The following is a 24151-nucleotide window of genomic DNA, read 5'->3' as shown; positions in this document are numbered from 1 at the left end:
TAAGTGAAAGTGAGGAGGTGTAAAGGTGAGTCCTGAGATAGAATTGTTCCTGATCCACGATTGGGTTGGCTTTATATCTAATTATTCTAGGATAGGCTTTGACCCCTTTTGGACTCTGTATTGTATGGATTTGGGAGTTAAATAAATTAAGATTATAACTTTATTTATTTATTTATAAAGCACTTTAAAAACAACCTCAAGGCTGACCAAAGTGCTGTACAAAGAAAAACAACACATAAACACATAAGAGCTGAAGACATTCTTAATAGAAAGTATAAAAAGTATACAAATAGCCACCATATTATACAGGGTTAAAAGCCAGACAGTAAAAATGTGTTTTTAAAAAGGATTTAAAGGCAGCTAGCGAAGGAGCCTGCCTAACATGCAATGGCAAATCATTCCAGAGTTTTGGTGCTGCAATTGAAAAAGCTCGCTCACCTCGGAGTTTGCATCGTGCCCTGGGAACACGTAAAAGCATCTGGTCTGCTGACCTGAGGGAGCGAGATGGTACATAAGGGTGCAGCAGTTCCGACAAATAAAGAGGGGCACACCCATTAAAAGATTTAAAAACAAATACAAGGATCTTAAAATGGATTCGAAAACGAATTGGAAGCCAGTGGAGGGAAGCCAAAATCGGGGTAACATGCTCATGCTTTCTTGTGCCAGTTAAAAATCGAGCAGCAGCGTTTTGCACCAGCTGTAGGCGAGCCATGGAGGCCTGGCTAATTCCAAAAAGAAGCGCATTACAGTAATCTAGACGAGATGTTATAAAAGCATGTATCACTGTTTCAAGGTTGCACTTAGACAACATAGGCTTGATTTTTGACAGCCGCCTCAACTGGAAAAAGCAAGATTTTACCACTGCATTCACATGGCTATCAAGTTTAAAAGTGGAGTCCATTTTTACACCTAAATTTGTGATCATTGATTTCTCAAATTGAGCCACAGTGGAAAGGTCAATGCAAGGGGTCCCGCTGGTGCTATTGGGCCTAAATAGCATAACTTCTGTTTTGTTCTCATTAAAATTTAGAAAATTTAGTGCCATCCAACTCCTTATGTCAGTAAGGCAATCAAGCAGGGGCTGGACAGAACATGGACCTTTGCGCTTCAGTGGGAAATACACCTGACAGTCATCTGCATAAAGATGGAAGGAAATACCGTGTTTCCGAAAAATAGTGCCGAGTGGCAGCAGGTACAAGGAGAACAGAAGAGGTCCCAGGATGGAGCCCTGTGGTACCCCCCAGGGGAGGGCAACAGAGGTGGAAGTAAAATCATCAATACTGACACAAAAACTTCTATCTGAAAGATAGGACCTAAACCATTGGAGAGCTGAACCTGTGATGCCCACCCACTGCTCCAGCCTGGAGATGAGGATCTCATGGTCTATCGTGTCAAATGCAGCTGTTAAATCCAAAAGCATAAGTAGTACACAGTCACCACACAGTCAACTTGAAATATGCTATGGAAAATACTCTGCAATGGAAAAAGTGAGTCCAGATAATGGATGGATGGATGAACAAGATAAATAGGGATTTTCTGAGTTCAAGTATAAATGTTCAGCCCTTGACCTTTAATTCTTTGTATTTTATTTTCTTTGTATTATTTACATTTCTTCAGCCTACAGAACCCGAAACTTCATTTCTCTAGTCTTGAGTATGTTATTTTCTGGGCCTTTCGTTGCTTTCCATAGTTGATATTCATTCATTCGTCCATTATCTGTCCCAGTCTCTATCGCATGTAGAGTAACTGCTTATACAGTGCAGAGGTCATCCTGTATTGCCCATTTGTAAATACTGTGAAGTTCTCTACACTTTCAGAATAGCCTTTGCTTAGCAAATATTGCTTCATTAGGAAAATAGAATGTTCACTCAAAAGGATTCTGGCCTTCAAAGACTTCTGTTGCTTTAGTATATTGCTTGTAAATGGTCTTATTTAAAAATTTTAGTCCCTTAATGATATGCAGTCCTGTTAAGTATGTATGTTGCTGAAGTAGTTCCAATAGTGTGAAAATAAGGCATTCAAGGGGCTCTACAAAGTTTTTTTGGATAGATAATACATTCTAAATATATGTATTACCTCTTCTAAGCTAATTTTGTCATGTTTTAAATATCTTTCAATAGTTCATTTCTAAACAAAATTTCTTGTGTCAGCATACACGTTTGAAAGATAACAGAAAAACATAAATGTTATTAATTTAGTTCAGGATCTTTAACTATAAAGTTATATTTGACAAAAGCAGTACAACACAGTAGTCCCTCTGTAGATATATTTCTTACCACTGTGCAGTATATGCTCAGGTCTTTCACATCTTATTTTTCAATCTCAGAGTTTAAACCAAAATCTTTGTGTACCTCCTGCAGTCTCATCAAAGGTGAAAGTGCCATCTTAGCTTGCCTTATATTTACCTTCTGCTTCTCCATCTACAGGGCTTTCTTTCAAAACTGCTCTAGATAGCTTCACTTCTCACATCTTAAGATACTATAAGCACCCTCATTGTGACCCTGGATGACCATTCTTCAACCAACACTTGTTTTCATTTACACAGTCCTGTCTCCTTTTCCACAACATGAGTTGGATGTGTCTCTTCCTTTTCAAATATGGAACCCAGCTCCTCAAGCTCTTGTTCACTTTCAGGTGTGCTACTGCAACACCCTTTTGGCATTAATCCTGACAGGTGCTGTTTGACCTCTGTCTGTATTTGTTCAGGCAGAACACTCATAATACACCATTGCTCCAAACTCTTCACTGCTGATAAGATAACAATTCAAACCTCTTGTCCTATTTTACAGGGCTCTGAATTGCTCTGTTTCTCATTACATCCAGTCTCTGGTCTCTCTGTATGTTCCTGCAATAAATTTGTTTACTTTCCCTCTACATCATGTTTCCTTTCTTCAGACATACCAAACTTTTCCATTGTTTTTTTCCCCAAAGCTGTGGGCCAAGCTTTCCCTATGTGCCTAAACGGCTGATAGTTCAGGTGGCCAAAGAAAACAAACCTCATTATATAACACCTCAAAGTTTCTTACTTTTTCTGCTATTCAGCTCTGCTTTGAATAACCAAGAACTTATTATATCCCTATCAGCTCTCGATTTATTTTGTTGGCACTAAGCTCAGGACTGATTTTGTTGTGCTCCACCCAAGATTGTTAATCTCAATTGCCAATTAACTCAGCACTGTCATTGCTTGCATTGACATATACTGATTGTATTTTTAATTTGTTAAATTGCTTTGAAAATAATTTATCTGCTATCAATCAATCCAATTTTGATAAATAATACAGATGATAATAATTTTATCCATCCATTTCCTAATCCCCTACAAGAGTTCAAGGCTGTATGTAGAAAGCTGGCTCCTATCCTGGTAGAACCATTCATAAGGCAGTAAATACAATTAATAATAATACAGTAATAGTGAATAAATAAACTTTTCCATATACAGTATATAAGGCAGTGTTTTTCAACCACTGTGCCACAGCACAGAGTGGGGTGCCATGAGAGCTACCTAGGTGTGCCATGGAAATAACAGTGTAGTGTAGACCTGGGTATGAACCTGAGAGGGACAACCTTCTTAGGTGATCAAGACCTGTCTGAGGAGGACAGGACGACCTGAACAAGCTGGTCTAAAAGCAGCTCTGCAATTGCTATGATGCAGACAAAGCATTTAGAGCACTTCAGACATGTCTCCAGGCTGCTAGAGTCCATCTGCCTGTGTGTATGGTCATTAGTGAGTCTTACAGGACTGGTCATTAGTGAGTCTTACAGGACCGATGGGCGTATGAGTTACTTCTGAGGCAGAAAGGGGCAGGCAAAAGGATGAAGAATCTGAAAGAAGAAACCATAGTGCTCACTAAGTGCCGTGCCTGTGAACGCTGATCTTGAAGCTGGTTTTTTACCGGCTTCTTCGGAGCATTAAACATGTGTCTGAGATATAATGCGTTTGTGGTTAGTACAGCATCAATGGTGTGCCTTGGGAAGTTTTTTGGTTACAAAATGTGTGCCACCACAGAAAAGAAGGATGGGAGACACTGATATAAAGCAATAAGACGTCCATCCATCCAGCATTCATGCCCTTGCCCAGGTGTAATTTCACCTGGTGTCCACAAGAGGGCAGGAATGTCCAATGAACATAGGCAAATGGCCAGCAAATGTCCATGCTGGTCACATTGTCCAACATATACAACAGGGCTGGAATGTCCGACAAAGCAAATAAAAAGTACAAAGAAGACAGATGTAAGTGTTAGAATGTCTAATAAAAATGTCAAGACATACAATGAAAGAGGGATTTGAAGTTTGTAAATGCAAGATGCAATCAAAACAGACAGATTTACCATTGTACCATTAAGCCCAACTTAAAAAAGGGGTTTGATATGGTAGTTTGTAATAAAATAATCATATAATTAAAAAAATGCACAACAGTATTAAAATATATTTAATACAACGTAAAAGGTAGTTCTTTCTAAAAGTAACAATTGGCTAATAACAATACTGACACAAGCAGAATTGCTTACCTTGTAAGTAACAATGTCATTAAACTGAGTTTTGGTATCATCTAATGCTCTGGACAGCAAAGCCTCGACATCTTTTATCTTAGATGACAGGCTTGCTCTTTTTTTAGATTCATTCATTCTAGCAGTTGATGTGCCTCGATAACCTGTATAAAATTGAAGTGATACATCATATAAGGCTTTTGACATCTTCTTTCACTTTTATTTCACAGGGCATTTATTAGTCTACAGCCAAATGAATAAAAATGTTTTTGAGCACTAGAAATAGAGTAATCATGTTTTATATTCTGTTCATCCTCTGCTCGGTAGTAGGAAAGAAGTAATTTGACAGTGCGAAAGGGAAAGATAACAGACATAAGGTACCTTGTCCAAAAAATCTGTTAGGATCAGAAGCATCTCGTTCAAATTGTTCTAGCTTGTCGAGCAGCAATTCCCTCTGCTGGATTAATCTCACAGCTTCTTCCCAAGCAGTGGTTGCCTAGAAACAATACCCCACAAATGTTACTTTTTCTTTTTCCCAAGAACATTGCAGATTCTGCTTTCCTGTGAACTACCCTTCAACATGCATGCCTCTGCTTGTGTATGTTTGCCTTTAGATCAGCTCTGCTTTCTGAAGGCTGGAATGGTGGTTTATAAAAGTCAAGGAAATAATTTACAATTTTGAAGATGTAATTATAAACATTGTCAGACACGTGCGATTGGGAGAGAGCTGAAGGGCCTAAATGATAGTAATACCATGCCAGACTAGGGGGCGGCAGGGTGCACTGAGTGTTTCTCTCAATCTTTTGCAGACCATTCATGGGAAATCCTGCAGGGTTCCGGTGCCAATGTTGAAGTCACTTCCGGTCCCGATGATGACACTTCCGGTTTCCAGTGCCAACGATAATGTCACTTCCAGTCCCGACAACGTCACTTCCAGTTCAGGCCACAATGACATTATTTCCTTCACCGGCCTTTAAAGATGCCATCTTACCTCCATAATATCAGTACTATTTTGGACTCAAACCTGTGAACATTTCTGTTCAAAAAGCAGCCAGGAAACAATATACGGATGGCTGTCCCAAACCTTTATGATGTCTGTGACTCATCTTTGTGACAGTGGCGTAGCCGGTAGGATTGATAATTCCTAGAAGAAACCGGGATGGGACCTAAAGTCTAACCAGGTGGGAGAGTACCGGGGCCGAGTTTCCGGGTGGTCTGGAGTGGCCCAGTGCAGGCTCCGCTCCCAAAACATTAACACTAGAATTACCAGAGCCTACGAAAAAACTCGTAAATCCGTCCCACCTTAAATCGCGTCTTAAATCCGTTTGCACCTCTCCGCTAGAGTCCTTTGTCATCTAAATGTGCTGATAAACAAAAGCTACTAGCAGCCAGCTATTCCATCCCCCCACCGACTTAGAACGAATTTCTCCTAGCTCATGCCTTGCCTTGATTTGATTACAGTATCTGGGATTGAAGTGGAGTTTTAGAGTGGAAATAATATAGTGTTATTTGGAATACACGCATTTCATGTGTGTTCCGTTCCGTTCAGTAGTCTGTGCAAACACATTTTTAAAACAGAAACGTTTTTCATATTCTAATAGTAAATGACAAAATGTAGGCATAAACTATATAACGTATGAAGCCCGAAGTCCATATATCAAAGAAACACTTTCACAAAAGGTACAAAGAAGAGAACACGTGCACTGTTATTCAAAAATATAACTGCACAAAAAAAAAGCCGCGTTAGCATGCCACATTGACACTCTTACTGCAACTGCTGTGGTGGTGTAATGGTATCAGCTCCTGACTGGGAATCAGAGGGTGGTGAGTTCGTTCCCGCACGGCTCCACTTCAAGAAGTGAACTGCTCTTATTCTTATAATTTTAGAATAACAACATAAATTTGATTTCAGTCTGTAACAGCCGGTGTAACTTATGATACTGGTAAAGGTTAGCTTTTTTTCTTTTTTTTTTTAATTCACTTTTCATTCTCGCAGTCGCATTCAGAATCAATCCATAAGAGTGTCAATGTGGCATGCTAACGCGGCTTTTTTTTTGTGCAGTTATATTTTTGAATAACAGCGCACGTGTTCTCTTCTTTGTACCTTTTGTGAAAGTGTTTCTTTGATATATGGACTTCAGGCTTCATACGTTATATAGTTTATGCCTACATTTTGTCATTTACTATTAGAATATGAAAAACGTTTCTGTTTTAAAAATGTGTTTGCACAGACTACTGAACGGAACGGAACACACATGAAATGCGTGTATTCCAAATAACACTATATTATTTCCACTCTAAAACTCCACTTCAATCCCAGATATTGTAATCAAATCAAGGCAAGGCATGAGCTAGGAGAAATTCATTCTAAGTCGGTGGGGGGATGGAATAGCTGGCTGCAAGTAGCTTTTGTTTATCAGCACATTTAGATGACAAAGGACTCTAGCGGAGAGGTGCAAACGGATTTAAGACGCGATTTATGGTGGGACGGATTTACGAGTTTTTTCGTAGGCTCTGGTAATTCTAGTGTTAAACCAGGCCAATATTTAACCAAAGGGAGAATGTGGAAGAGGCACAGTGAAGTGGGCTGGTTACTGAGGGGTAAATGAAAAGGGCTTATTATGTTCTCTCAGAGGAGAGAGCTGGGCCGCCCATTGGGGTCAAGATCCCAGATAGATATGGGCTGTCCCCAGACCAACAGGTAGAAAATGTAAAAACTTGGGAACTCGATCAAGAAAGATCAACCTACAAGCAAGTTTTTTGCCCTCTGGGAACTGGTGGTACAGTGGCTACGGCCTTTTGAATTAACCACTTTTCAAATAGTGCAGCAGGTAGCCTGCTTTATATTAAAAAGGGTCTTCCCAATAATTTTGCCCAGCTGGAAACTCCATGGAAGAGCTAATAAAGCTCATTGAAACATCAAAGCCAGCCTTGCAATCTGAGAGAGCAGAATGGTCTTCTAGTGGACTCCGTGGGGATTACGTCCCTCAAACTTGGTCTCTTTCATACAATCTGGAGCCTGTTCTGAAGTTCCCGGGCCGGTGGGTGCACTGCTTATCCGGGAGCGAGGAGAGATGCAGGTGGGGGGGGGGGGTTATGAGGACTATGTGCACTTACAACCCCCCTAACTATGACTCATACGGGAGTAGTCATGGTAAATGGCTTCTAAGTCAGAACACTCTTGGACTCCGGCAGCAACATTTCTATTGTTGATTGCCGATATATACTACTGCGACAATGGAAAAAAATAAAAACCAGTATTAAATGCATACATGGTGAAACCCGTAATTATAAAACTGGCCTATGTTTCATCAGTTATGGAGGATTGCTAAACAAATTCCCCGTGGCGGTCCTCCTCAAACCACCTTTTCCTGTGATTCTAGGGCGGGACTGGTCTGACAATAAATGTAGTGCACTACTAACTGCTCCCGTTAATAGCATAGACCTAGCTATAGACAGGACTAACCCGACTCAAGCTGTTTCCACGCCGTGTAACCAACCATTGGAGAGAGATCCGGAAGGCCAAGAGGTGGATGGGACGATTCCTACACCGTCACAGGCGAATTCGTCATCCACCAGTGCCGCAATGAGCCGGCAGGATACTCCACCCCTTGAGGTCAGGCCGGACCCTCTCTCCGAAATGCACTTTCAGTTTAGAGAGACACCGGCTTCTTTTAAAAGGGAGCAATGGAATGATGACTCCTGAAAGGTTGAGAAAAATGCAGTGGTTCTTGTCAATGGCCAACGCACACATCAGCCCATGCCACAGGGTCCTCACTTTGTGATTGAAAATTACCTATTATATCGAGTAGCAGAGCATGGGGGGGGGGGGGGGGGGGGTGTTGAATGGAACTTGTTGTTAATCCTATGAGCCTAGGTCTGTGAGAGGCCATTTGGGCACCGAAAAGACTTCAGAGTGAATTAAGCTCTAATTTTAATGGCCGGGAATTAATGAGGAGGTTCGCCATTTTTGCGTCTCTTGTCTGGAGAGGCAATTATGGCAAATTCCTAGAAAGGACCGGGTTCCTCTCATTCCCCTTCCCTTGGTTGATTTTCCCTTTGAGCGAATTAGGTTTGATGTAGTAGAACTCCTAGAGTCCACAGCCTGAGGACACAAATATATATTAGTCCTCGTGGATTATGCTACTTAATATCCAGAGGCTGTTCCCTTGCGCTCAGCCAGCTATTGCATGGGAGCCTGTAGGGGTCTTTGTGTGTGTCGGCATCCCTAAAGAAGTCCTTACGGACCAAAGGACGCCTTTCACCTCGGAAACGTTCAAGGAAACGGCCAAGTTACTTAAAATAAAGCATTTAAAGACCACGGAGTATCATCCTCAAACCGATGGTCTAGTAGAGAGATTTAATCAGACTCTCAAACAAATGCTCTGCAAGGTAGTCAGCGGGGACAGGAGGAACTGGGATCAGCTCCTCCCCCTCGTACTCTTTGACTATAGGGAAGTCCCGCAAGCCTGTACGGGGTTTTCTCCTTTTGAATTGTTATATGGACAACAACCTCTGGGAATATTGGATATTTTAAAAGAAGGCAGAGGTGGAGCTTGAAATTAAATGCACGCTGGAACTAGGAGTTACAGAGGAAAGTTATAGTCCCTGGTCCAGTCCAATTGTATTGTTTAGTAAGCCCGATGGGAGTAGGAGGTTTTGCAATGACTTCTGTCGACTTAATCAAGTCTCCCAATTTGAAGCTTATCCAATGCCTCAATTGGACGATCACCTTGAGAGGCTTGGACAGGGGAGATTTTTGACCACTCTTGACATGACGAAGGGGTACTGGCAGGTTCCTTTAACAGACTCCGCAAAGGTAAAGACCACGTTCAGCACCCCAAGCGGACACTGGTAGTATTGTGTCCTTCCATTCGGGTTACATGGGGCTCCTGCAACTTTCCACCGTCTGGTGGATAAAGTGCTCTGCCCCCATAACGCGTATATTGCTGCCTACTTGGATGACGTGGTCATTTATTCCAGCACACGGAAGGAACACATACAGCAGGTTAAAGCAGTATTGTGGACCCTGGGAAAAGCTGGACTTCGCATGAATCCAAAAAAATACTTTTTTGGGATGAAAGAAGCCAAATATTTAGGCTACCTGGTGGGTCGGAGTACTTTGAAACCTCAGTGTTCAAAGATTGATGCCATATTGAAATGGCCCCATCTGCGACCAAGCGGCAAGTCCAAGTATTTATCGGACTAGCGAGGTATTACTGCCAGTTTGTCCCTCGGTTTTCTGAGAGAGCTGCACCCTTGACTGATTTAACAAAGAAGAGGGCTCCAAACAACGTGGTATGGACTGATAAGACAGATGCTGCATTTTGAGACCTGAAGCAGGCCCTTACGTCAGCACATATATTAAAAGCATTTAATTTTTTGCTTCCTTTTATAATCCAGCTGAAAGCTTCGGACACAGGCCTGGGTGCCGTGCTGAGCCACAGCGTCAATGGTGTTGAGCACCCTGTACTTGATCCAAAAGCTGTTGGATCGTGAGACCAGATATGCAGCGGTGGAATGAGAGGCCTTGCAATTAAATGGGTTATTACACAGTTGAGGAACTACCTCTTGGGCTTTGAATTTACTCTAGTAACAGGATCATACACCCTTACAGTGGATGGCCCTGCACAAGGAGTCTAATCGGTGGGTCACTAGGTGGTTTCTTGACCTATAACAGTACAAGTTTTCGCTTGTTCATTGTAAGGGTACTCTCCATGCCAACGCCGATGCTCTCTCTCGAGTCCACAACCTCTCGGTCAGGTCCGCCCGACCTGATGGGTCTGGTCTGAGGGGGGGGCCATGTCACACACATGCGATTGGGAGACAGCTGAAGGGCCTAAATGATAATAATACCACGCCAGACTAGGGGGTGGCGGGGTGCGCTGACTGTCTCTCTCAATCTCTTGCAGACCATTCACGGGAAATCCCGCAGGGTTCTGCCACCAACGACGACGTCACTTCCAGTCCTGATGACGTCACTTCTGGCTCCGGTGCCAATGATGATGTCACATCCGGTCCCGACAACGGCACTTGCGGTTCTGACCCCGATGACGTTATTTCCTTTACCAATATGTGGGTGGCTGCCCCAAACCTTTATGATGTCTTTGACTCAACTTTGTGACAACATGTAATCCTAAACAGGAAATGAAATAGTATGAAGTGTTTTGAAAACACATTGGCTAATAGTACACATAGAGAGAATGTCTGAATTAAGTCAGCAACTTAGAATATAATCAGTGATATGAGCAAATTTAATAATCTTAATTTTGGGATGTCGCCAGAAAATCTTAAGTATCTTTAGAAAAATCTGTGCAGCGAGAATGGGTGTGGCACTGGATCTGTGGAGCAGAATGCTAACCATTGCACATCATAACACTCTCCAGTAATTTGTCTATGATTAAAAGATTTATCACATTGAAAATTTTCCACTCATCATATTCATCACCCTGACCTACTGTATTATCATAAAATTTCTCTAAAGTTGTTTACAGTGTATATACAAAACCTTTTTTCCCACACTTCAAAAAAATGTGTTATTTTGCAAAAGAATTGTGTTATTTCACAATTATTAATGGATTATTTTTCAATAATATTTACAATTATTTTCCAAAAGTACTATGTTATTTCACAAAGGTATTGGCTGCTGTGGTTATTCTCTTAGTGCATGCTCCAGTCATCTAGGGACAGGTTAAGCATGTGCACAGCATGTAATCAAGTGACAAGAACTAAACACAAGTTATAGGCATATACTGTATTTATTTCTGCTGAGGGGTACCTTTTATTGTGTCCAGTTTATGGTCACAGTGAGCCAGTGATTATCACAAGCAAAAGAACTGCTTGCCAGGCAAGAATCAAATATAATGGACAATACACAGGTACAACACAATCAGGAGAGAGTGTGCTGCATGCAATCCAGTACCAGAAATATATAATTAAAGTATATTATAGTATATAAAGCATGCTATAGATAATTTGAAACAATGTGATCTGGTTTTGCAGCAACTAGTGTACTTACCTCAAATCTTCAGGGACTCAGGTTGGGCATGGAAAAAGAGGATGGATGTTATTTACTTTACAGCACATGAAGTATTTAAACATGTTTCGTTAACTGAGAATTATTACTGACACATGTCCAGTATTCAGGGATAAAACAGGTGATCATCTGTAGTTAAGCATGCTCGCTGATACCAATCAATCCACAACTTCATGGAGAGAACATGAAAACCATGAGGCTGTGAAGCAGAAACAGCAGCTCCGCACTACTTCTCGGTCTATGATAAAATATATTTACTAAACTTGCTAAAGTTTACCCTGATTAAAACTAAACATTTACCTAAGACATTTGTTCAGTTATTGTCACTTGATTAAATGCTATGCACATGCTCAATATCCCCCTCAATAGCTGTCACTAGACAATCGAAGCACATACATGCACGATGTTACCGGTAGCAATAAGCAATACTTTTGTGAAACAACACAATTCTTTAGAGAAATGATGCAATTCTTTTGCAAAATAGTGCAATGAAAAACTTTTTTTGAGTAATGGTAATAGGTTTTTGTTATTTCATATAATCCTGTGGAAAAAAATAATTTAGCTCTATTACAGTAATATAAAAAAATAAGGAAATTTAAAACATACTGCTTCCAAGTCTTCTTTAAAGCGGCTTGAGCTATATTTTATGGCCATATCCAGTCTCTCTTTGTCTGAGAAGTGAAGTGCTTTCCATATTTGTTCCAGCCTGTTCTGCAATTCCTTATTATCTGGCCTGACTGCTGTTACTGGATAGACGTGTTCAGCTGCAATTGCTTCTTTTGGGCTTTCCTTGTTGGTAGCAAAAATAAGAAAGCACATGTTCATATATACAGATTTCATGACATTTTCAGGTTTTTAGCAATGAAAGGCACCTCTCCATCTTCAAATATATTTAATCTAGAGGTCTATACTCATTCACACAAGACTAGTTAAGAGTCGCCATTCCCCTAACACACATGTTTATTAGAATATTAGTACAATTTTAACAAGAAGAGGTCGTTAAGTCCAACAGACCCTGTAATCATATTCAACTAACTTCTCCAAAATAAAATTTAGTCAAGTTTTCAAGGTCCCTGTTGTGCTACTGTCTAACACAGTCCATGGTTCTCTGTTTGAAGAAAAACTTTCTTATATTTGTGTGAAATGTTCCCTTAACAGATTTTCATCTGTGTCTTCATGTTCTCACTGAAGACATCATTTTAAAATGACAGTTGTGCTCCACTTACAAATCTCAGTTTACATAAAATGTCTTTAGAGTGTGTCAGGAAAACACCACTCAGGCAGTGCTTGGGCCAGGTTGAAATGTAGTCATGTAAAGCCATAAAGCAGCAGTAGTAAAATGTTTCTCTTATTTGGCACAGAATTCCTTTATTTTGTTTGTTTTAAAGAATGTATATGATCTGAGCCTTACCATGCTTTCCAAGAATTCATCTTCTCCATCTGCAAAAGTAAAAGTAACAATAGATTAACATGACAATCAAGAAATGAGTCTAAAATATTTATACATATTACAGACCTCAATTAAGCTTTACAGTTATACTTCTAAAGTAGTGATGGAGCAGCCAACATAAACTAAATTTTGGCATCATTGCATTTTGTTATTAATAGCAGGTGTGTGCTACAGGAATACATTTCGGAAAGGCGTACTTTGCTAGAATACAAGTCTGTAGTTACCAACATTGGACAACAGCAAATAACATGAAATCACCCATGAAAAAATCTCACTTTACTTGTGTCACATAATCCAAAAATATGTGCGGCAAGAGAACTGCCGGCAACGGAGACTCACCCAGACTTTTCAGAACGCTTGGCAGGCGGGGCTTTGCAGCGGTGCAGAGAGAGGAGAGAGACCAAGGTGAGAGACTATTACAACAAAGTATTTTTATGGTCCCGACAGTTTCCCCATGTGACACGAGTCTATAGAAATCGCGTTACTACGAAGTACATTCAGCAAATGCTTTCATTACAACGTGACCTTGAAATGTTTGAACGAATCATCCACAGAGCAGTTAGATCTGTGGCCGCAGCTCAGTTGTGCACGTTTGCACAACGATCCCCAAACAGGAACATTGTAAAAAAACCTCTTTCTTCGAACTTTCCTCGTACTGTTTTTTTTTTTTTTTTTTTGCTGTTTTTGTTTTCAGTGATACCTTTTGCTTATTGCTTGTCAACATTTGAAAAACATCCATTGGAATTTAACTCATTGTCACCCTCCTATAGAAACGGCAGACACGAAAAAAAGATAGCAGTGTTAATGTTTGTGATGTGCAATCTGTAGGAGTGGCAAATGCAAAGCATATGTCTTTGTTATATGCAAAAAAAGAAGAAAAATCTTGGGTTGCGAACTGCTTAATAACTTAATAATAATAGAAATGTTATGTAAATTGTGTATAAAACTGAACCCCCAACAACCGGTCCGTGGAAAAATTTGCATCTAATAAAGTGGTCCTTGCTGTCAAAAAGGTTGGGGACCACTGCTCTAGGGGTGCGAACAGCCCCCGTGCTCACAATATATTTGAGGAGTTTTATTTAATACGTAATACGCGCTCTGGTTGGGTAGTTTCTCAGCCATCTGCCAATAGCGTCCCTTGTATGAAATCAACTGGGCAAACCAACTGAGGAAGCATGTACCAGAAATTAAAAGACCCATTGTCCGCAGAAATCCTTGAACTAGCAAAAAATCCGTGACATATATTTAAATATGCTTAAATATAAAATCTGCGATAGAGTGAAGCCGCGAAAGTCGAAGCGCAATATAGCGAGGGATTACTGTATATCAAAACAGAGCTTGAGCATTAAAACATAGGTTTAGAAAGATGCTGTTTTTAAGGTTACAGTGGTGTCTAACCCCTGTTTACATTTTACTTTATTCTTACATTTTTTCTGCTTTGTTTTCATTTTGTCCTGTTTATTTTTCTCTGGTCCATTACGATCAGTTCTTTGTCCGCAGGCACAAGTCCTCATTTGGGATTAGGCCTCTCTGGTGCTGTGGTCACTAGGGTTGCAGTTACCTGAGAGTACTGTTTAAGACCCTCACTTGCCTCAAAGACTTTTAGTTTCAAAGTCTTTTGGTTTTCCCTTTGGTCTTGCTAACAGCTCGTTCTTTAATATTTTATTCTTTTTTATTTATTCAATAGTAAATTTATTATTTGTGTTTCTTGGTTGTTAAATTATTTGATTGTTTTGCATATTTCTTTTTCTGCTTATATTTATCCTTCATTATTTTATAAATACTTTTTGGTATCCTAACTTTATTTTAAAAAATGATTAAATCCATCCATCCATCCATCCATCCATCCATCCATCCATCCATCCATCCATCCATCCATCCATCCATCATCAAACCTGCTACATCCTAACTACAGGGTCACAGAGGTCTGCTGGAGCCAATCCCAGCCATCACTGGGCACATTTTGGTAGCTGTTTTAAGATCTCAGATGGTTTTATCGGGTTTGCTTTTGCTATGCTGAACACAACTTTGATGCATGCCAAATAGTACACAGTACTCAACAGCAGTCAGTTTTAGAAATGCAGTTCATAAAAACAGCAAATTAAGGCAGAACTAAAACACACTAAGAGTAAAAATCTTGCAGTAACTGTGTGCACTGTGAATCAATATATGAAAGGTGCACCAAAAGCAATGATTATACTGAAGTTACTAAGAACTACCTGACATTATTGAAATATACCAAGTGAAAATTATACAGGGTGATTCTTTGTGGGGTGACTGATTTCACTGCTTCCATAATTAAATTACATCTCATCCTTTTACCAGCAGAGTGAAAGTTTCCTGGGAAATGCAATACCTTTTAGAGTTGGATCTTTACCCAGGCCGCCAAGCATAACACAGTTTATATTCCACAATCCAGACACAAACTCCTGTTTTTTTGTAAGTAGGTTATTAATCTTCTCCTTGTATTCCCTTATGGAAAATGAAACAAATGTATGCATTAATATACATGTAATTATTTTCAAAGAATATAAAAAACTTGAAACTTATATTTTTGTTTCTTGTGTATAGTATTAAAAGCAGTAAAAGATGTTAATTATATGAGGCTATTATAATAGTGACACTTTATTCTCACATATTAGATGTTCAGATGAAGAAGCTTGAACTACCTATTTTTTATACATGTAAAATATATTATTTCTGCTGATCTTTTAACAAAAACATAACACTTACTGTAAGTCCCACTTAAAAAAGCAATTCCCCATTGCCACAATTTTAATTTAAAAGGCAATAAGAATATAAGAAAATTGTCGAATAATCTGATTTCTTACCAATGTCAGACAACAGTCAATTAATCTGAGGTGAGGGAGGAAGGCCAGTGCAAACCCAGACACGTTATGCTTGAACTTCTGGGTAATCGATAGCCACATACCATTTTTTTCCAGTATATTGTACTTATCAATAATTATTAGGGGACTCTCTAACCAGAATGGTGGTATTATTATGTAGGATATTGGGAATGGAATTTATTTATGGAAAAATTGTTTTTAATTGAAACAGTCATAAATTATATTTTGATAGCAACATAATGTAAAAAGTTAACAAGGTCATTTTGCTCAGCATTGAGCATATACAACTAAAAGCAAAATATAGTCATGAGGGAAAAGTAGACTAAATGATTATAATAAAAACAAATTTTTCATTTAGGATTATAATGCTTGAAATTCACCAAACAGTAAAATATTCCAGAGTAGTGTTTCACAACCTTTTTTCTGTGGTGGCACACTTTTTGTAACCAAAAATATCCCAAGGCACACCACTATTTTTCTAACCACAAACTTATATGTAATATATCTTATAATGTGCTCAACTGTCCGAAGAGACAGGACTACTGGAGAATCTGGTAAAAAAGCAACACTGAGGTCAGCGACAGTGGCAACTTGTATGCCCACCATCCACCAGCCCTGTGAGGCTTGCTTGCTTGGCAACCATACACCCAGGCAGATTGACGTTAAGAGACGCATCTGAAGTGCTCTAACATGGCAATCGCAGAGCTGCTTTTATGCCAGCTTTTCCAGGTAGACCAATCCTCCTCAAAAAGGTCTCGACCATCTGCTGAGCTTGTCCCTCTCATGGGCAGACTCAAAGTGCACCACATTATTATTTCTATAGTACACCTGAGTGGCTCTCATGGTGTGTCACTGTGCCGTGGCACTCTGGTTGAAAAACACTGCTCTAGAGTATTAGATGGTATTAAAACTATTGAGATATTATTCATTAAAAAACAAAGAGATAATACATAGCCAGCCCAAAACTACATTTATTGTCATGAAATATTTATTGAATATAAATAACAACAAAGAAAAATAGGAAACAAATAGTCACCAGAGATCTCATAAAATAAATAAGACAGTGATAATGACAGTAATAACAGCAAAGATAACAAACAACCCACAGCAATTTGTCCAGTTTAAAAAAAAAAAAACAGAAAATGTTGAAAAGAGAACTGTGTGCGCAAAACCTAGGAGGGAATGGCAGCCTAGACATCAGACCCTGTTGAGATTTTAAGTAGAAAAAAGAAGAAAGTGACAGCAACCCCGGGCAATCTGACTACATAGAATTTGCACCTTAACATGCTATTCTATAATATATGAAGCAGATAATCCATCGATCACCATGGCTGAGAGTTCCAGAAGAGTAAGATTGAAAAGCTAAGCTTCTTAAGATGTAAAAGAAGTAGAGATATCAGATTTCCAGTAAGAAGTTGGAGGTGACGTTGCAGCTATTGCGCCTAGACAAAAAAAGCCTCTGTGGGATAAAAAAAGAGGGAGAGAGACAAGAGGTCCAGCAAAAGAAAAAATTGAGGAAGAAAAGGGTTATTAATATGAAAGACTAGGGGGCTTTGGCCCCTGCTTGCATCGCTCGCCATCCCCTCCCCACCAGTGCTACGCGCCGTTGTGAAGAGGGGGCTGAACGCACCCCAAGGAGATGCAACCGCTCCTCCGTAACCCCTATTAAATGGTGATACAGTGGGAAACAAATAACAGTTGTTTTTTTTACTTCCACTTTGCTCGATCAGCTGCTTGCTTGCTGCTGCTGCCATGCTGCGTGATCTGCATTTCGTGTGGTGCTTCAAACGTTTAAAAGCCTGTATAGCACCTGTCCTTTTGTCTCACTGGCTTGTCTCTCTTGTCCACCAGACATCCTCAAACACTATGCAATCTCTTTTCACTGTCCCGTTATTTCACTGAGTAATATTTTCCGTTTGTTTGTCTTTACTCTCATTTTTGGAGACTTTTGAATTTTCCTACTTTCATTATCTCTAACTGCTCTTCATGTGTATCACGAGACTTGCTTCCAAAAGTTGTAAGTATGACATGACTTGCCCGTCTTGTGTGACATGAAAGTGTCTCTCTGTCTCTCTTCAAAAGATCTCTCTTCTAAAGATCACATCTCGTTGCAGGAAAAAAGTCTTGTATCGTTGCAAGTTTTTTTTTTATAATAGAGAGATATTTGACAAAAATTTAGCTGTAGACAATCAGGAAACAGTGCCTGGGGGGCACTCCAAAAACATATGCAAAAATGTACCTGGGATACTTGCTTGGCAGAAGGGACAATAAGGAGCAGTGAACTGACAAATGACAAAAGGCTTTTGGGGAGAAAATAGGTGGGGTTAATGTTTTGAAGATTAGGATTCTGAAACGAGGAGTTTACATTTGTAAATAACGGGGAGTCAATTGTTTCCAAAATGCCAAAACATTTCTGGGGGTAAGCCATCATGTGCCAGACAGCACCATGAATTCATAGAATCAAAGGCCTCTTTCAGCTTGGACAGTGAAATCTGGAATTCTAGTATGACGACTTCTTCAACAGACATTTTGGGAAGAGATACATTTCCAATAAAACAAAAATAAGCAGCAGGAGAAGGTTTAGAAAAAGCTCAGAATAGAACTCATTGAAGCAGCTATTAATCTGCTGGGGATTGGAAGTGCAAGAGACCAATTTATTTTTAATGGCTGCAATAGATACAAATGAACCACAATGGTGCAATTTTAATGGCAGCAAATTACTAGATTTTACACTGGATACATAGTACATTGTGCGAGTACAGTGAATCTCAAATTTCTCCCTCTGAAGCAACAAATAGTTTAATTCAGATCTGGTTATGGAAATCTGCAGTTCATAATCAGGATCTGCTACACTGGGTGTAAATCCTCCTGTGCTTTGAGATGTTGTTCGAGTTCATTTATTTTAAGTTGCCGCATATGTGCCTGATTTGAAGCAAACACTATTGTGAAAGTCACAATTTACACACTTTCTAGTCAGCTAGATGTATTGACAGAGTTGGAATTTATTGCCAAAAAGTCATCTAACATAACTGAAAGGTTTGGATAGCAACCCGGTGTTGCACAGCAGGGATGTGTTAAACCACCAACGACTTGATGTTCTTTAAAGTTTTTTTAATAATATAAGGAAGGAATGATGATTGATAGGCAAAGGGAGAATATACAAAAAAGAAAACTACAGTTTTTAATTTTTGCAGCTTATAATTAGTAAAGTATTGGTTTACTAAACATAGATGTCAATCACATTCTTTGATGCCTCCCCAATTTTGTGATTTTGACCACTATAAATGTATTTATATAATATAAAGGCATTTTATAGTATCTAGATTGTTCAAGTTTAACAGAGGTGTGCCAAGAAATGCTACTGGGGTTCCTTTATACCTACAGCAATACATATTTATAATACCTCACTGTGACTGCTCCCAATCTTTAGCCAAGTCAGGAGTTGTTCTTTTTTGCAATTCTTTGTGTGTATTTGAGGGTTGTTGTTCTTTGTTATAATATTTCTTTAGCTTCGTACAGTCAAATTAGTTGACTGTTGTCTGAAATTGTTAAGAAATCAGATTATTCGTACAGTGGTCTTATTCAACATTTCAGAAAAGGAGTGGAAGGCAGCTACACACGGAATTCACTTTAGCTCTAAATGTGCAAAGCATGCAATTATTCAACTTAAAATTTTTATCGAGCACATCTGTCTCGTTTAAAATTGTCCAAAATGTTTCCAGGGCAAAATCCAACCTGCAAACGTTGCAATCAGGTTCCAGCCTCACTGTGTCACAAGTTTTGGGCCTGCACCAAATTAACATAATTCTGGACCAAAATCTTTCAGACAGCCTTGGTGTCACAATCCTTCCTAATCCGTGAAAGCTGTGTTTGGTGTACTTCCAGATGGTCTTAAAGTGGAGAAGGACAAACACACTGTAATTGCCTTTACTACACTATTAGTATGTAGCCTTATCTTGCTCAACTGGAAGAATCCTAGCCCACCTAAATTAGTGGGTAACTGATGTTATATACTATTTGAAATTGGAAAAAATTAAAATCTCATTTAGAGGATCTGTTCAAAACTTTTTAAAAACTTGTGTAGCATTAGGGGGCACTATTGCTCTCTTGAACCCTCAGGTACCACACCAAACACTAGATAAAAGTCCAATATCTTGACTTTTTATTATAATACTGTGCACAAAGCAACCTCCACTCCACAATACTCATACAATTCACAATAATCAATACACAATCCTCCGCTTCCAGACACTTAGCCACCCTTCCTCCCAGCTCAGCTCAGCGTCTGGGATTTCCCATGGTCTTTTTATATCTCCTGACCCGGAAGTGGATCCACCCTACAGTCCATGTGATTCCTTATCACTTCCGGGTCAGATAAAAAGTCCTTTTCTTCATCCTGGAAGCACATCGTTCCTTCTGTCCATGTGACCAGGACACACTTCTGAGTTATAGGGCATGTAGAATTCCCTGAGCCTCCCTACAGCGTCTCCTGGAGGTCCCCATGGTATCCAGCAGGGCTGGCTGTAAAAATTACAAGGTCCATGAGGCCCTGATGGAATTCAAGGAACCTCTATGCTGCTGGGAGGGCTCCATCTGGCGGCTTGGAGGTGTGGGCTGGAATATATGGCCGGCCAACCCTCACACTTGGTAGGATCTTATCAATAACATTTTAGAATAAGCATTTATATTGGAGAAAATGATTCTCTTCCTTCTTTATTACTCTTAAAGTTTTACTCTGGCTGTTGGCCTTTCTCTCTTTCTCTTGGGCTGGGGTTGAATTGAATTTAGTTTTGCTGAGTTTGACTTGATTGTATGGAATGTTACTTGCTTTTAATAAAATGGATAAAAAATATTTCTTTAGCTTCTGTAAAAACCAAAATGTCCCCCTTGGGACAAGTGAAGTGCTAACTATCTGTCTTTCTAATGCACTACTATCAAGGTAAACTTGCCATCTGAAAGTAACTGAGCAAAAAATAAATGGAAACTGTTGACATCCTAATCCAAAAGTGACAGAGTTTTAATGTTATCAGGTATTTGAAACAAAAAAACATACAAAAATGTTACACTTTTCATTGACTCATTGAATCTCTTGAGATTGTACTTTTTCAAAGCTGCTAACTTTATTATTTTTATGTGGTATTTAATATGCTGGTTGCCCTTATCCAGAAAAGTGGAGAGCTACCAGTGCTTATAAAAAGCATTCACCCCTTGGAAGTTTTCATATTTTATTGTTATACATGTTGAATCGCAGTTTATTTTTTAACATTGATCAACAGAAAAAGACTCTTTAATGTTAAAATGAAGGACGATCTCTTGAAATAGATCTAAATTAATTACAAATCTAAAAACATACCATGCATTAATTGATCACATAAGCATTCTTCTCCTTCAAGTCAGTATTTGGACACTGTTATTTCTCCCCAGTATTCTTTGAAAAACTGCCCATCTCTGCCAAGTTGCATGAGGATCATGAACAGACAGCCTGTTTGCAAGTTCAAAATGAATTCTCGATTGGGATCCAGACTCTGACTAGTCCACTCGAGGACATTATTAACATTGTTTTTATGCCATGTAGCTTTGGCTTTACTCTTGGGGTTGTTGTTTGGCCATTAAACAAATATTTTCCCAGGTTTCTTAGTGATTGCATCAGGTTTTTCTACAGGATTTCCCCATATTTTGCTGCATTCATTTCACTCTTCACCCTCACAAGCATTCCAGGTAATGGTGCAGAGAAGGTGCATTTTTGATAATTTGCATTATTTAAACATGAAGCTTTGTCTGATGGACAACAAGGTCAATGTTGGTCTCATCAAACCACAGAATCTCCTCCCAGCTGACTTTAGTGATTAGGTTTTTTGTAGTGGCTTTCTCTTGTCAAAGAAAGCACCAGGGAATATGTGTTGTGTGCAGAGTCTCCCCAGTCTCTGCCACTGTAGCTTGTAATTCCTTCAGAGTTATCAATGTCTATCAGTGGCCTTCCTCACTATTGTTATTCTTGCTTGATAACTCAGTTTTTATGGACAGCCTGCTCCAGTAGATTTACATGTGTCTTACTTTTTATATTTCTTTAATAATTGATTTGACAAAACACCAAGGGATATTCAGTGACTTAGGTATTTTCTTGTCTTTATCCCCTGACTTTTCAATCACATGTTCACAGAGTGTTCTGCAGTCTTCTTTGTGTAGGTTGGCCACGATAGTGACTTGCCATAAGTTGGTCCTTCTAGATTAGGTGCATTTAGGCGACAATCCAAACCACAGGCAGATGGTCTCCACTGAACTAATCATGTGACTTCTAAAATCAATTGATTGCACCACTGATGGTTTAGGTGTGTCATATTGATGGGGGTGTAGTGATGAGTGTTAGGAGTCCGTGGCAGCGTGCAGGTTTTAGTTAAAAACAGGCTAGGGGTCAATAGATAAGCTGGGTAGCATAGCCGAGTGGCCCTGTGGTGTTGAGGGGAGAATTGGCTGGTCTTGTACTCAGATGCAGACACGCTAAGTTCAGCAGGTTTACATATTAATACTTAGGGCACCTACACCTACTGAGCCTGAGTAGGTTAAAGAGGGGAGGAAAAAAAAGAGAAAAGGAAAAGAGAAGGGAAAGGAGATTAAAAGGAAAGCAAAGGAAAAGAAAAGAAAAGGAGCATGGTAGGATCATGGCTGAGCCAGTGTTGTGGAGAGAAAGCAAGCAGTCTGGGATGATGCCTTCTGTGGAATAAGAGGATGACAGTTATGGCAGAGTCAGTCCTGCTGAGCACCTAGGGAGCAGAAGCAGCCAGCGGCTCCAGAAGATCCCACAGATGCCGAGGGATGGTGGTGACAGAAGGGAGCTGGGCTTGTGGGGTTCCCAGAAACCCTGAGGGATGGCAGTGGAGACACAAGTCAGCTAATGGTTGACTGCACTTGCCGGAGGATGGCTCCACTCGCAGAGCAAGTCATAGAGGGTGAGCAGAGGAGATATCATTTTAGAAGGATGCCCAAGGCTTGTGATTTTATTTGTTTATGGATGGATCCAGCCTGTGATTTAACTTTTGATTTTATCCTATTTCTTGGATTATTTATTGCTGATTTTAACCTCCACAAAAGGCACTGTTTTAATTGTATGATTTATTGACTTACTTATTGACAGTTTTGCACTGCTCTTTGTTGGACACTGGATTTTTGCTAAATAAATGTGCACAATGCACTTTGCCCCATCCCTTGTTGTTTTGTATAATTATTCACCGTAGTCCAGAGCGGTCTATGACTGTCGATGACCTAGGCTTGAGGAGGCAATGGCAGCTGCGAGCAACCTGGAAATCACAGGGGGTAAATACTTACGTAATCAATTGTGTTGTACTTTATATTTGTAATACATTTAGAGCACTTTACAGAGATCTGTTTTCCCTTTAACATTAAAGACTCTTCTTCTGTTAATGAGTGTAAACAAAGCCAAATTAAATTCAGTGTGAGTCAGCGCTGTGTAACAATAAAATGTGAAAACAACCAAAGGGCTGAACGCAAATTATAGGCACTGTACATAGCATCAGCCTGCATTGTGTGTTTGTCTTTTGTATTCACCAATCAATAAATATAAGTATTTACACATATGCATATTTAAAAATATTAGCCTACATTTTGAATACTTCTCTCACTTATGTTCCCCTTTTTGTATGACCATTTTAATGTTTGTTTTTAATTACTACCGTCAGCTATACTGATACTCTTGTATGGTCATTTAAAGCACCAATCTGGATTACAATATAAGACTGCAACATTTTAAATTGTCTTTGATTATAGAGTATTTACACTATAACTACCATCAGTACAATGTTATTACTGCATACTTCCTGGGTTACCAGTGTAACAATATACAGCAGGTAACTTCATGTTTCTCATATTTATTTTTTGTACTTCCCTATACCTTTTCAAGAACTACAGGTTATGCACAAAGTCATAGTCAAAGTCATCAAAATTATAGTGACACTTGTGATTAACTAAGTACCCCCTAATAAGAAACACTGTACATTTTGCCAAGATTCTGCTCTCATAAACAGATAAGCATATTTAAAATGAACTATTACAAAAACATGTAGAGTATTTCCATATTTTGGTAATATTTTATGTTTAAAGTCTGCAGAACATCTACAGTTAGGTCCATAAATATTTGGACAGAGACAACTTTTTTCTAATTTTGGTTCTGTACATTACCACAATGAATTTTAAATGAAACAACTCAGATGCAGTTGAAGTGCAGACTTTCAGCTTTAATTCAGTGGGGTAAACAAAACAATTGTATAAAAATGTGAGGCAACTAAAGCATTTTTTAACACAATCCCTTCATTTC

The 24151-nt window shown here is 39.3% G+C and overlaps 1 protein-coding gene across 1 annotated transcript in view; it reads right to left on the bottom strand.

Moving 5' to 3' along the window:
• Positions 1-24151, bottom strand: part of ccdc87 (coiled-coil domain containing 87) — an 89342-nt gene that overhangs the window by 1231 nt on the left and 63960 nt on the right. The window contains exons 15-19 of the mRNA XM_028816756.2: positions 15330-15445; positions 12935-12963; positions 12130-12312; positions 4869-4983; positions 4509-4651 (exon numbers count right to left, since the gene is read on the bottom strand). Coding sequence (XP_028672589.1) covers positions 4509-4651; positions 4869-4983; positions 12130-12312; positions 12935-12963; positions 15330-15445 — 586 coding nt within the window. The remainder of the gene's footprint in view (positions 1-4508; positions 4652-4868; positions 4984-12129; positions 12313-12934; positions 12964-15329; positions 15446-24151) is intronic.

Source organism: Erpetoichthys calabaricus, chromosome 1 (assembly GCF_900747795.2).
Source record: "Erpetoichthys calabaricus chromosome 1, fErpCal1.3, whole genome shotgun sequence".
Classification (NCBI taxonomy): Eukaryota; Metazoa; Chordata; class Cladistia; order Polypteriformes; family Polypteridae; genus Erpetoichthys; species Erpetoichthys calabaricus.
The sequence above is the reverse complement of the archived record's forward strand: the minus strand, read 5'-3'. Positions and strand labels throughout refer to the sequence as shown.